The 12,769-nt window shown below is 54.4% G+C and overlaps 1 protein-coding gene across 1 annotated transcript; it reads left to right on the forward strand.

Moving 5' to 3' along the window:
• Nucleotides 1-298: 298 nt before the first annotated feature.
• Nucleotides 299-9,798, forward strand: LOC137307554 (transmembrane emp24 domain-containing protein 10-like; the record flags this gene model as incomplete). The annotated part of the gene is made up of 6 exons (XM_067976867.1): nt 299-397; nt 1,013-1,153; nt 3,126-3,246; nt 5,456-5,529; nt 6,136-6,262; nt 8,972-9,798. Coding segments are annotated over 6 exons (777 nt in total), but the record flags the coding sequence as incomplete, so codon positions are not given.
• Between the last annotated feature and the right edge of the window lie 2,971 nt (nt 9,799-12,769).

Genomic DNA, 12,769 nt, shown 5'->3' on the forward strand with positions numbered 1-12,769 from the left:
CCCACCCTCAGCCTGTCTCCCCCTCTTCCCTCACCCTAAACCGAGTCCCCCCCACCCTCAGCCTGTCTCCCCCTCTTCCCTCACCCCAAACCGAGTCCCCCCCACCCTCAGCCTGTCTCCCCCTCTTCCCTCACCCCAAACCGAGTCCCCCCACCCTCAGCCTGTCCCCCCCCTCCCCCCGTGACCCAAACACCCGGGGACCTCCGACACATCCCACCCTGCCCGGCGTCCACATTTAAAGAACTAAAGTTGGGGACAGGCCTCTCCCTCCATCCCATAATACCAGGCCGCCCATAGTAACGGTCGCTGGGCCTGGGCCCGGAATCCGTTGCCCTGGAAACCGCGCAGGAACCGAGCGACCCGAGAGCGGCCTCAGGCCCGACTCCCAGTCCCCGGCCTCAGGCCCTCCCCGACTCCCAGTCCCGGCCTCAGGCCCCTCCCCGACTCCCAGTCCCCGGCCTCAGGCCCCTCCCCGACTCCCAGTCCCCGGCCTCAGGCCCGACTCCAGTCCCCGGCCTCAGGCCCCTCCCCGACTCCCAGTCCCCGGCCTCAGGCCCCTCCCGACTCCCAGTCCCCGGCCTCAGGCCCCTCCCCGACTCCCAGTCCCGGCCTCAGGCCCCTCCCCGACTCCCAGTCCCCGGCCTCAGGCCCCTCCCGACTCCCAGTCCCCGGCCTCAAGCCCGACTCCCAGTCCCCGGCCTCAGGCCCCTCCCCGACTCCCAGTCCCCGGCCTCAGGCCCCTCCCCGACTCCCAGTCCCCGGCCTCAGGCCCCTCCCCGACTCCCAGTCCCCGGCCTCAGGCCCGACTCCCAGTCCCCGGCCTCAGGCCCCTCCCCGACTCCCAGTCCCCGGCCTCAGGCCCCTCCCGACTCCCAGTCCCGGCCTCAGGCCCCTCCCCGACTCCCAGTCCCCGGCCTCAGGCCCCTCCCCGACTCCCAGTCCCCGGCCTCAGGCCCCTCCCCGACTCCCAGTCCCCGGCCTCAGGCCCCTCCCCGACTCCCAGTCCCCCGGCCTCAGGCCCTCACCTCCTCCCCCCGCCCTGCTCCTGCCCCTCGCCGCCCTGAACCAGCTGCTGGCCGCCGGCGCCATCTCCTTCCAGCTGCCGTCCAACGCCAGGAAGTGTCTGCGGGAGGAGATCCACAAGGACAGGCTGGTGAGCGGAGAGTCCGAGCTGAGCGAACAGCCGGCCCGCCCGCCCCACCTCGAGGGGAGAGAGAGAGAGAGGGGGGGAGGGAGAGGGAGGGGAGAGAGAGGGGAGGGGAGAGAGAGGGGAGGGGAGAGAGAGGGGGGGGAGAGAGAGGGAGGGGGGAGAGAGGGAGGGGAGAGAGAGGGGAGGGGAGAGAGAGGGGAGGGGGGAGAGAGGGAGGGGAGAGAGAGGGGGGGGGAGAGAGAGGGGAGGGGGGAGAGAGGGAGAGGGAGGGGAGAGAGAGGGGAGGGGAGAGAGAGGGGAGGGGGGAGAGAGGGAGGGGAGAGAGAGGGGGGGGAGAGAGAGGGAGGGGGGGAGAGAGGGAGGGGAGAGAGAGGGGGGGAGAGAGAGGGAGGGGGGGGGAGAGAGAGGGAGGGGGGGGGGGAGAGAGGGGGGAGAGAGAGAGGGAGAGAGGGGGGGGGGGGAGAGAGAGGGAGAGAGGGGGGGGGGAGAGAGAGGGAGGGGAGAGAGGGGGGGGGGAGAGAGAGGGAGGGGAGAGAGGGGGGGGGGAGAGAGGGGGGGGGGAGAGAGAGAGAGGGAGGGGAGAGAGGGGGGGGGGGAGAGAGAGGGAGGGGAGAGAGGGGGGGGGGGAGAGAGAGAGGAGGGGAGAGAGGGGAGAGAGGGGAGAGGGGGGGGGGGAGAGCGAGAGAGGGAGGGGAGAGAGGGGGGGGGGGGAGAGAGAGAGAGGGAGGGGAGAGAGGGGGGGGGGGGAGAGAGAGGGAGGGGAGAGAGGGGGGGGGGGAGAGAGAGAGAGGGAGGGGAGAGAGGGGGAGAGAGGGGGGGGGGGAGAGAGAGAGAGGGAGGGGAGAGAGGGAGGGGAGAGAGGGGGGGGGGAGAGAGGGGGGGGGAGAGAGAGAGAGGGAGGGGAGAGAGGGGGGGGGGAGAGAGGGGGGGGGAGAGAGAGAGAGAGAGGGAGGGGAGAGAGGGGGGGGGGAGAGAGGGGGGGGGAGCGAGAGAGAGGGAGGGGAGAGAGGGGGGGGAGAGAGAGGAGGGGGAAGAGAGGGGGGGGGAGAGAGGGGGGGGGAGAGGGGGGGGTGGGGGGGAGAGAGGGGGGAGAGAGGGGGGAGAGGTGGGGGAGAGGGGGGGGGAGGGAGAGAGAGGGGGGGGGTGGGGGGGGAGGAGGGGGGGAGGGGAGGACAGGAGGGGAGGGTAGGGAGTGGGTGGGGGTGTGTGGAGAGAGCTTGTCCCCCCATTCAGTCCGATCTTGTCCCCCCATTCAGTCCGATCTTGTCCCCCCATTCAGTCCGACCATGTCTGATTTGTATTTCACTCCATTTCCCCCTTGGTTCCATTCCCTTTAATCCCCTCACCCAACAAAAATCCATCAATCTCAGTTTTGAAATTTTCAATTGACCCCCGGCCTCCCCCTTTTCCGGGGGAGAGAGTTCCAGATTCCCACTCCCCTTTGTGTGAGGAAATGCTTCCTGACATCACCCCTGAACGGCCGGGCTCTAATTTTAAGATTATTCCCCCTTGTTCTGGACTCCCCCCACCAGAGGAAATAGTTTCTATCGACCCCATCAAATCCTTTAATCATCTTAAACCCCTCGAGTCGATCACCCCTTAATCTTCTACACTCGAGGGAATACAAGCCTCGTCTCTGCAACCTGTCCTCGTAATTTAACCCTTTTAGCCCCGGTGTTATTCTGGTGAATCTGCACTGCACCCCCTCCGAGGCCGATATGTCCTTCCTGAGGGGACGGTGCCCAGAACTGGACGCAGTGTCTCCAGATGGGGTCTGACCAGAGCTCTGTCCAGCTGTAATATAACTTCCACCTCTTTGTATTCCAGCCCTCGAGATAAAGGCCAACGTTCCATTATCCTTTTTAATGATCTTTTTGTACCTTTCCACCATTGGGAGGGTGGTGTGGGGAGGGAGCTGTGGGGGACAGTTCCGGGCTGGAGCCAGGGTGTAACCTCTCTGTTTCCCCTCCCCCAGGTGACGGACTCCTCCGGCCACATCCTGTGCTCTAAGGAGGAGGCGACTAAGGGCAAATTCGCCTTCACCACTGACGACTACGACATGTTCGAGATCTGCTTCGAGAGCCGCCTGCCCCCGGGTGAGTGAGTCCGAGGGGGGGGTCCTGGGGTACGGGGAGGGCTCGGGCAGAAATAATAATAAAAGTGAAAATAGCTTACTGATAAGAAAAAGGGATGAGAGCAAAGTCCAGGTCACAAATAGTGGCACAAGTAATATAAATACTTCAGGTTCATCAAAAAAATACAGGAAATAATAAAATAACTGATTAAAAAATAATACAGCAGTGATGAAAAACAAGTGTGATATTTTTAAGAAGTGAGAAAAACAGCATCAGAACCTACGAATTAAGAGCAGGAGTCGGCCATTCGGCCCCTCTGCCATTTGATAAGATCATGGCTGATCTGATTGTGACCTCAACCCTACTTTCCTGTCCATCTACTATAACCTTTGACTCCCCTGTTAATCAGGAATCTGTCTCACTCAGCCTTAAAAATATTCACTGACCCGGCCTCGACCGCTCTCTGGGGAAGGGAGTTCCACAGACTCACGACCCTCTGAGAGAAAAAGTTTCTCCTCATCTCTGTCTTAAATGGGAAACCATTTATTTTTAAACTGTGGTCCCCGAGTTCTCGTCTCTCCCACAAGGGGAAACATCCTCTCAGCATCTGCCCCTTCTCGTCTCCTCACGATCTTATATGTTTCAATAAGATCACCTCTCATTCTTCTAAACTCCAGTGTGGACAGGCCCAACTTGTCCAACCATTCCTCATAAGATAACCCCCTCATCCCAGGAATCAGTCGAGTGAACCTTCTCTGAAATGCCTCCAAAGCAATTATGTCCTTCCTTAAATAAGGAGACCAAAACTGCACACAGTATTCTAGATGTGGTCTGGTAGGTCTGTTGCCCAAATACACAAGTGCAGCTAGCATAAGGAATAAAACAAGTGAATCATACAGTTAAAACAAGTATAAAAGGACTGTTAGCAACATAGCTGCCAGACTGGGCCTGCGGCAGGTGATGAGCAAACCAACACAAGGGAAAAACCTACTTGACTTTGCCCTCACCAATCTACCTGTCACAGATGCATCTGTCCATGACAGTATTGGTAAGAGTGACCACCGCACAGTCCTCGTGGAGATGAAGTCCCGTCTTCGCACTGAGGATACCATCCAACGTGTTGTGTGGCACTACCACCGTGCTAAATGGGATAGATTCAGAACAGATCTAGCAGCTCAAAACTGGGCATCCATGAGGCGCTGTGGGCCATCAGCAGCAGCAGAATTGTACTCCAGCACAATCTGTAACCTCATGGCCTGACATTTTCCTCACTCCACCATTACCAACAAGCCAGGGGATCAACCCTGGTTCAATGAGGAGTGTAGAAGAGCATGCCAGGAGCACCACCAGACGTATCTAAAAATGAGGTGCCAATCTGGTGAAGCTACAACTCAGGACTACATGCATGGTAAACAGCGGAAGCAACATGCTGTAGACAGAGCTAAGTGATTCCACAACCAACGGATCAGATCAAAGCTCTGCAGTCCTGCCACATCCAGTCGTGAATGGTGGTGGACAATTAAACAACTAACGGGAGGAGGAGGCTCTGTCAACATCCCCATCCTCAATGATGGCGGAGTCCAGCACGTGAGTGCAAAAGACAAGGCTGAAGCGTTTGCAACCATCTTCAGCCAGAAGTGCCGAGTGGATGATCCATCTCGGCCTCCTCTCGGTATCCCCACCATCACAGAAGCCAGGGGGTTCAGGGTCCCGTGTCGGAGTGTGGAGTCCCTGTGGGTTTGGGGGTTCAGGGGCCCGTGTGGGCATGCTGAGTCCCCATGGGTTTGGGGGTTCAGGGGCCCCTGTGGGAGTGCGGAGTCCCCGTGGGTTTGGGGGTTCAGGGGCCCGTGTGGGAGTGCGGAGTCCCTGTGGGTTTGGGGGTTCAGGGGCCCCTGTGGGAGTGCGGAGTCCCTGTGGGTTTGGGGGTTCAGGGGCCCCTGTGGGAGTGCGGAGTCCCCGTGAGTTTGGGGGTTCAGGGGCCCGTGTGGGAGTGCGGAGTCCCCGTGGGTTTGGGGGTTCAGGGGCCCCTGTGGGAGTGCGGAGTCCCCGTGGGTTTGGGGGTTCAGGGGCCCGTGTGGGAGTGCGGAGTCCCTGTGGGTTTGGGGGTTCAGGGGCCCCTGTGGGAGTGCGTAGTTCCATGTCCATGGACCAGTAATGTCGGCGGGGGGGCGGGTCCCACACAGGGTGTCGGTGGGGGCCGGTCCTAAGCTTGGTGTTTTCTTGTTCTCAGGCCATTTTCGAGTTCCTGACCAGCTGATTATTCTCAACACCAAACATGGAGTTGAAGCCAAGAACTATGAAGATGTGAGTGTCCGTGCTTTATATCCCCTTCCCTGCGGTAATGTAGAATCTACAGCAGAGGAACAGGCCATTCGGCCCAGTGGCTTCATGCTGGTGTTTATCCTCCACACGAGCCTCCTCCCACTCTGCCCCCATCTCCCTCGATTCCTTTCTCCCTCATATACGCATCAAGCCTCCCCTTAAATACTATTCGCCTCAATCACTCTGTGTCGCAGCGAGTTCCACATTCTCACCGCTCTCTGTAAAGAAATTCCTCCTGAATTCTTTACTTGATCTTTTCGTGCCTCTCTTATATTTCGGCCTCCTTGTTCTGGTCTCCCCCACTAGTGGAAGCAGTTTCTCCACATTCACCAATCCGAATTTTCAATACCTCTATCGGGTCTCCTTTTAGTCTTTTACAGAGAAAAGAGCCCCAGCCTGCTCAATCTATCGTGACGGGCACGTCCGCATCCACTCAATTCCGGTAACGTCCTTGTAAATCCTTCCCGCACTGCCTCCAGTGCTTCAATATCCTTTCTGTAGTGTGGGTCTCTCAAGTCAACAATGGATTTACTACATCTTTGTCCGATCTTACAGACCGTCTCTCTCTCTCTCTCTCTCCCTGCCCAGATCGCCAAGGCGGAGAAGCTGAAGCCACTTGAGGTGGAGCTGCGACGATTGGAGGATCTGTCAGAGTCGATCGTCAATGACTTTGCCTCCATGAAGCAGCGAGAGGAAGAGATGAGGGACACCAATGGTAGGAGCACCCAGCACAGGCTTCAGTCTGCAACACCCGCCCCTTCTCCACTTACTGCTCTCGGTCTCGGGGACCCTGTCTCGTTCCTCGGTCAGCGTCACTCACCCCTCCGAGTCAGAAGTTGGTGGGTTTTAGCTCCCTCCACCTCCCGGGACATAAGCCCCTCTCCCCTTCTCTCCCCCATAGCACGAACCTCAGCTTCATACGGTTATCCAGTCGTCCTGTGAAAGATGCAGTGGGCTCTGCTTCAGGCACTTTGTGGCAAAGCATCCCTTGCCCCAACTGCCCTCCACTAGCCCTCGGAGTAAAGAGGGGTGGTCTAGGGCTTGGGTACCAGGGGCCAGGGGTTAAAAGGACTGCAGGACTGATCCCCAGTGTCAAAGGGACTTAGTTTTTTTTAAAAAACGTACATTTATTTCGCCCCTTCCACGACCTCGGGACGTCCCTGAGCACTTTATAGCCAGTAATGTACTATTTTGAAGTGTAGTCACTGTTGCAATTTAGGAAACGGGCAGCCAACTTGTGCACAGCAAGATCCCACAAACAGCGTTGTGATAATGACCAGATAATCTGTGTTTTAGTGGCGTTGGTTGAGGGATAAATATTGGCCAGAACACCCAGGGGAGAATTCTGCTCTTCTCCCATTCGTGGCCGTGGGATCTTTTACATCCACCTGAGAGGGGCAGGCAGGGACTCAGTTTAACGTCTCATCGGAAAGACGGCACCTCAGACAGTGTGGCACTCCCTCAGTACTGCACTGGGAGTGTCGGCCTGGATTAGGTGCTCGAGTCTCTGGGGTGGGGCTCGAACCCACCATCTTCTGACAAGGGGGCCTTGTCGAGGCAGATAAGATTCTGCATATTTTCATTCCAAGTTTGACTGCAGGATAAGGGAACGTGTGTACAAACTGGGGCGAGTGTGGGCAGGATGGAACACCCGGAGGGGAGGCTCTCAGTAGGGGAGCGGAGGGAAAACACAGAGTCCTTTCATGGGCCGTTAGATGGGGTGCTCCATGGGCTGGAGGCCTCCACTCATCTAAACCAGGGAGTTGGAGTCAGAGGGCTGGGACCTTTCTACACCAGAGGGCAGAGTTGTGGAATAAGTTTTTGGGGAAGGACGGTATAAACGGGGTCCAGAGACAGAAGGGATCATTTGAAGCCCCTGGGATTAAAGGGACAGTGGCTGCATGGTTACAAAATTGGCTAAGGGACAGAGAGTAGTGGTGAACGGTTGTTTTTCAGACTGGAGGGAAATATACAGTGGTGTTCCCCAGGGGTCAGTATTAGGACCACTGCTCTTTTTGATATATATTAATGACTTGCACTTGGGTATTCAGGGTATTTCAAACTTTGCAGATGATACGAAACTTGGAAATGTAGTAAACAATGTGGAGGATAGTAACAGACTTCAGGAGGACATAGACTGGTGGAATGGGCAGACACATGGCTGATGAAATTTAACGCAGAGAAGTGGGAAGTGATACATTTTGGTAGGAAGAATGAGGAGAGGCAACAAAACTAAATGGTACAATTTTAAAGGGAATGCAGGAACAGAGAGACCTGGGGAGTGCACAGACACAAATCCTTGAAGGTGACAAATTGAGAAGGCTGTTTTAAGAAAAAAAGCATCCAGGATCCTGGGCTTTATTAATAGAGGCATCGAGTACGAAAGCAAGGAAGTTATACTAAACCTTTCTAAAACACTGGTTAGGCCTCAGCTGGAGTATTGTGTCCAATTCTGGGCACCACACTTTAGGAAGGATGTCAAGGCCTTGGAGAGGGTGCAGAGGAGATTTACTAGAATGGTACCAGGGATGAGGGATTTCAGTTATGTCGAGAAACTGGGATTGTTCTCTTTAGAGCAGAGAAGGTTACGGGGAGATTTAATAGAGGTGTTCAAAATTATGAAGGGTTTTAATAGATTAAATAAGGAGAAACTATTTCCATTGGCAGAAGGGTTGGTAACCAGAGGACACAGATTTAAGGTAATTGGCAAAAGAACCAGATGGCGATGAGGGTTTTATTTTCCGCAGCGAGTTATGATTTGGAATGAGCTGCCTGAAAGGGCAGTGGAAGCAGATTTAATAATAACTTTCAAAAGGGAATTGGATAATCACTGAAAGGAAACATTTGCAGGGCCATGGGGAAAGGGCAGGGGAGTGGGACTAATGGGACAGCTCTTTCAAAGAGCCAGCACAGGCACGATGGGCCGAGAGGCCTCCTGTGCTGTAAGATTCTAGGTGATGGGATTGACCTGTTAGGAAGGGACATGGTGTCAGTTGTGGACAGAGTGACGCTCCCATGAAAGGCCTGCCATGTCCCTGCTCTCACCTGAGCTGTTTAGCGAGAGAGGATCCAGGATGGGGATTCGGGGGAGGGAGTGACCCCAGGCATCAACCAAAGGCCAGACTCGGAGCAGCAGTGACCCAGGAGCAGGGAAACGGTGCTCGGGGCAGCAAGGTGAAAGGAAGAGGGAGGGCTGCCTTCAGTGAAGTGATCTTAGTGCAGATTGAATCCACTCCTCCAACCTGTTTGATGAGCCCCTCTCTCTCTCTCCCTCTCTCTCCCGACGTGCAGAGTCCAATGTAAGGAATCGTACAACACCAGGTTATAGTCCAACAATTTTATTTTAAAATCACAAGCTTTCGGAGATTATCCCCTTCGTCAGGTGAATGAGTGGAAGGTTCTCAAATCGCATATCTTCTATTAGGCTGGGACAGCATCACACCAATCAAAAGATGTCGTTGTTGTTCAAACAGGCCAGTCACGGTGAACAGCACGTCCCAGTACACTGGAGAACAGCGTCCACGACACCACACAACCCTGCCACGGCAACCTCTGCAAGACACGCCAGATCATCGACACGGATACCACCATCACACGAGAGGACACCACCCACCAGGTACATGGTTCATACTCCTGTGACTCGGCCAACGTTGTCTACCTCATACGTTGCAGGAAAGGATGCCCCGGAGCATGGTACATTGGCGAGACCATGCAGACACTGCGACAACGGAAGAACGGACACCGCACAACAATCGCCAGACAGGAGGGTTCCCTCCCAGTCGGGGAACACTTTAGCAGTCAAGGACATTCAGCCACCGATCTTCGGGTAAGCGTTCTCCAAGGCGGCCTTCGAGACACACGACGACGCAAAATCGTCGAGCAGAAATTGATAGCCAAGTTCCGCACCCATGAGGACGGCCTCAACCGGGATCTTGGGTTCATGTCACGCTACACGTTACCCCACCAGCAAGGGGGGAAAAAAACTTATCTGTTTTTAATATTCTCTCTCTCTCTGCCTTTCGGGTCTCTTTCTCTCTGTCTGTGTAATTTGACACAATGTGTATTCAGTGTACTGGGACCGACTGTTTTCCGTGGCTAATCTGTCTGAACACCAACGACACCTTTGATTGGTGTGATGGTGTCCCAGCCGAATACAAGATATGCGATTTGAGAACCTCATTCACTGCTCACCTGGCGAAGGAGATAATCTCCGAAAGCTTGTGATTTTAAAATAAAATTGTTGGACGATAACCTGGTGTTGTAAGATTCCTTACATTAATTGAACCCGTCACTTGCAACATTTAAGAAAACGAAATTAATAAAGGTTACCGTAAAAAATATTTTCTGGAGCATCTACGCAGTGTGTTTGTGCCGGTTCAAATGGCACAAAGAGCTGGGGTTTCAGTTTATTTTATTATCCTTGGTCCAAACTCACTCTCCCTGCTTCCAATGTCTTTGCTTCTCGTCCAGATATTAAGATCATCAATGGCGGCTGCAGCACCCAGCATGCAGCGCGGTGCGGATTGTGCCCTATCTGAATCAGTGGAGCCCAGTGCGCAGGCGCAGTAGTGACTCATAATCGGTCAGTGTGTCCTGAGCATGCGCGGCCAGTCGAGGCTGCGGGAGGAGCGCGTTCGGTGCAGGTCAGAGGATCGGAGCAAGAGGCTCAATAAACCCCGGGGCCCGGGTCCGGGCTCAGGCCCAGGCTCAGGCTTTACAAACCCCGAGTGCGGCCCCAGACCCGAATATAAAACAGTGAACATTATCCCCCCCTCACTACCCGCCGGGAAATGAAGGGGAAATGGGGATCGGTCAGGGAGCGTCTGAAAATGAAGGAGAAATGGTGATCGGTCAGGGAGCGTCTGTAAATGAAGGAGAAATGGTGATCGGTCAGGGAGCGTCTGTAAATGAAGGAGAAATGGTGATCGGTCAGGGAGCGTCTGTAAATCAAGGAGAACTGGTGATCGGTCAGGGAGCGTCTGTAAATGAAGGAGAAATGGTGAACGGTCAGGGAGCATCTGTAAATGATGGAGAAATGGTGATCGGTCGGGGAGAGTCTGTAAATGAAGGAGAAATGGGGATCGGTCAGGGAGCGTCTGTAAATGAAGGAGAACTGGTGATCGGTCAGGGAGCGTCTGTAAATGAAGGAGAACTGGTGAACGGTCAGGGAGCATCTGTAAATGATGGAGAAATGGTGATCGGTCGGGGAGCGTCTGTAAATGAAGGAGAAATGGTGAACGGTCAGGGCACGTCTGTAAATGAAGGAGAAATGGTGATCGGTTGGGGAGCGTCTGCAAATGAAGGAGAAATGGTGATCGGTCGGGGAGAGTCTGTAAATGAAGGAGAAATGGTGATCGGTCGGGGAGAGTCTGTAAATGAAGGAGAAATGGTGATCGGTCAGGGAGCGTCTGTAAATGAAGGAGAAATGTTGAACGGTCAGGGAGCATCTGTAAATGATGGAGAAATGGTGATCGGTCGGGGAGAGTCTGTAAATGAAGGAGAAATGGTGATCGGTTGGGGAGAGTCTGCAAATGAAGGAGAAATGGTGATCGGTCAGGGAGCGTCTGTAAATGAAGGAGAAATGGTGAACGGTCAGGGAGCGTCTGTAAATGAAGGAGAAATGGTGATCGGTCAGGGAGCATCTGTAAATGATGGAGAAATGGTGATCGGTCGGGGAGCGTCTGTAAATTAAGGAGAAATGGTGAACGGTCAGGGAGCGTCTGTAAATGAAGGAGAAATGGTGATCGGTCGGGGAGAGTCTGTAAATGAAGGAGAAATGGTGAACGGTCAGGGAGCGTCTGTAAATGATGGAGACATGGTGATCTCTATATCTTCAGTCATCCAGGGAGCTCTAGCTTTGGATGCCGTTCCTTTCCTCATCGTGGGAATCTGTCTACTCTGCACCCAAACCAACTCCTCCTTGAAGGCCTCCCACTGTTCAATTACTGTTCTGCCTGCCAATTTTTGATTCCAATCCACACGGACAAGATCCCTTTTTAACTCACTGGAATTAGCCCTCCTCCAGTTAAGAATTTTCACATTTGACTGTCCCCTGTCCTTTTCCATAACTGTTCTAAACCAAATGAGATTATGATGACTGCTGCCCCACTGAAACATGCTCCACCTGCCCCACTTCATTCTCCACACCGAGCCCACTGCTGTACTCACACTCACGCTCTCACACTCTCTCTCACCCTTTCACTCATGGTTTAGGGCCACTGAAAGATGATGCGATGGGTTTGGATTCCAGCACAGGGTGGAGGGAGAGTGTGTGGGACGGGGATTTTCAGCTTTGAGTAATGAGAGAGGAAATAATGTTCCACAGAAAGTCGAGTTATCTGATCTGAATTTCTATCCTGTACTTACAGTGATAACTTTTATAAACTCCTTTTACAGGGGAGGATTTGCAGAGGGAAACTCAAACCAAAGATCACGTCAAGATCTGACAGAGTCACTCGATTCATCAGGACCTGAATATCATCGGCCTTTGAATGTGGAAGGAGAAATGTTTGTCTGTTCTATCTGTGGGAGAAGATTTCAAACATCAGTGTGAGTGGGAAAGCACCGAGACACACACACCCGAGTGAGAGTGTTCCAGTGCACTGACTGTGGAAAGAGCTTTAACCAGTTACACAGGCAGAAAAAACACCGCACCATTCACAGTGGGGAGAAACCGTACACGTGTTCTGTGTGTGGACGAGGTTTCAACTGATCGTCCAACCTGGAGAGACACAAGGACACCCGGACCACGGAGAAACCGTGGAAATGTGGGGACTGTGGGAAGGGATTCAGTTACCCTTCAGAGCTGGAAACTCATCGACGCCGTCACACTGGGGAGAGGCCATTCACCTGCTCCGTGTGTGGGAAGGGATTCGCTCAGTCATCCGGTCTCCTGACACACCAGCGAGTTCACTCTGGGGAGAGACCTATTAAATGTTCTGACTGTGAGAAGAGGTTTAAATGCAAAAGGAATCTGCTGACACACCAACGTACCCACACTGGGGAGAGGCCGTTCACCTGCTCCGTGTGTGGGAATAGATTCACTCAGTCATCCACCCTGCTGACACACCAGCGAGTTCACTCTGATGAGAGACCTTTTAAATGTTCTGACTGTGCGAAGAGGTTTAAAAGCAATATTGAACTGTTGAGACACCATCGTACTCACAGTGCGGAGAGGCCGTTCACCTGCTCCGTGTGTGGGAAGGGATTCACTCGGTCATCA

Source organism: Heptranchias perlo, unplaced genomic scaffold (genome assembly GCF_035084215.1).
Source record: "Heptranchias perlo isolate sHepPer1 unplaced genomic scaffold, sHepPer1.hap1 HAP1_SCAFFOLD_1044, whole genome shotgun sequence".
In the NCBI taxonomy this organism is placed as follows: domain Eukaryota; kingdom Metazoa; phylum Chordata; class Chondrichthyes; order Hexanchiformes; family Hexanchidae; genus Heptranchias; species Heptranchias perlo.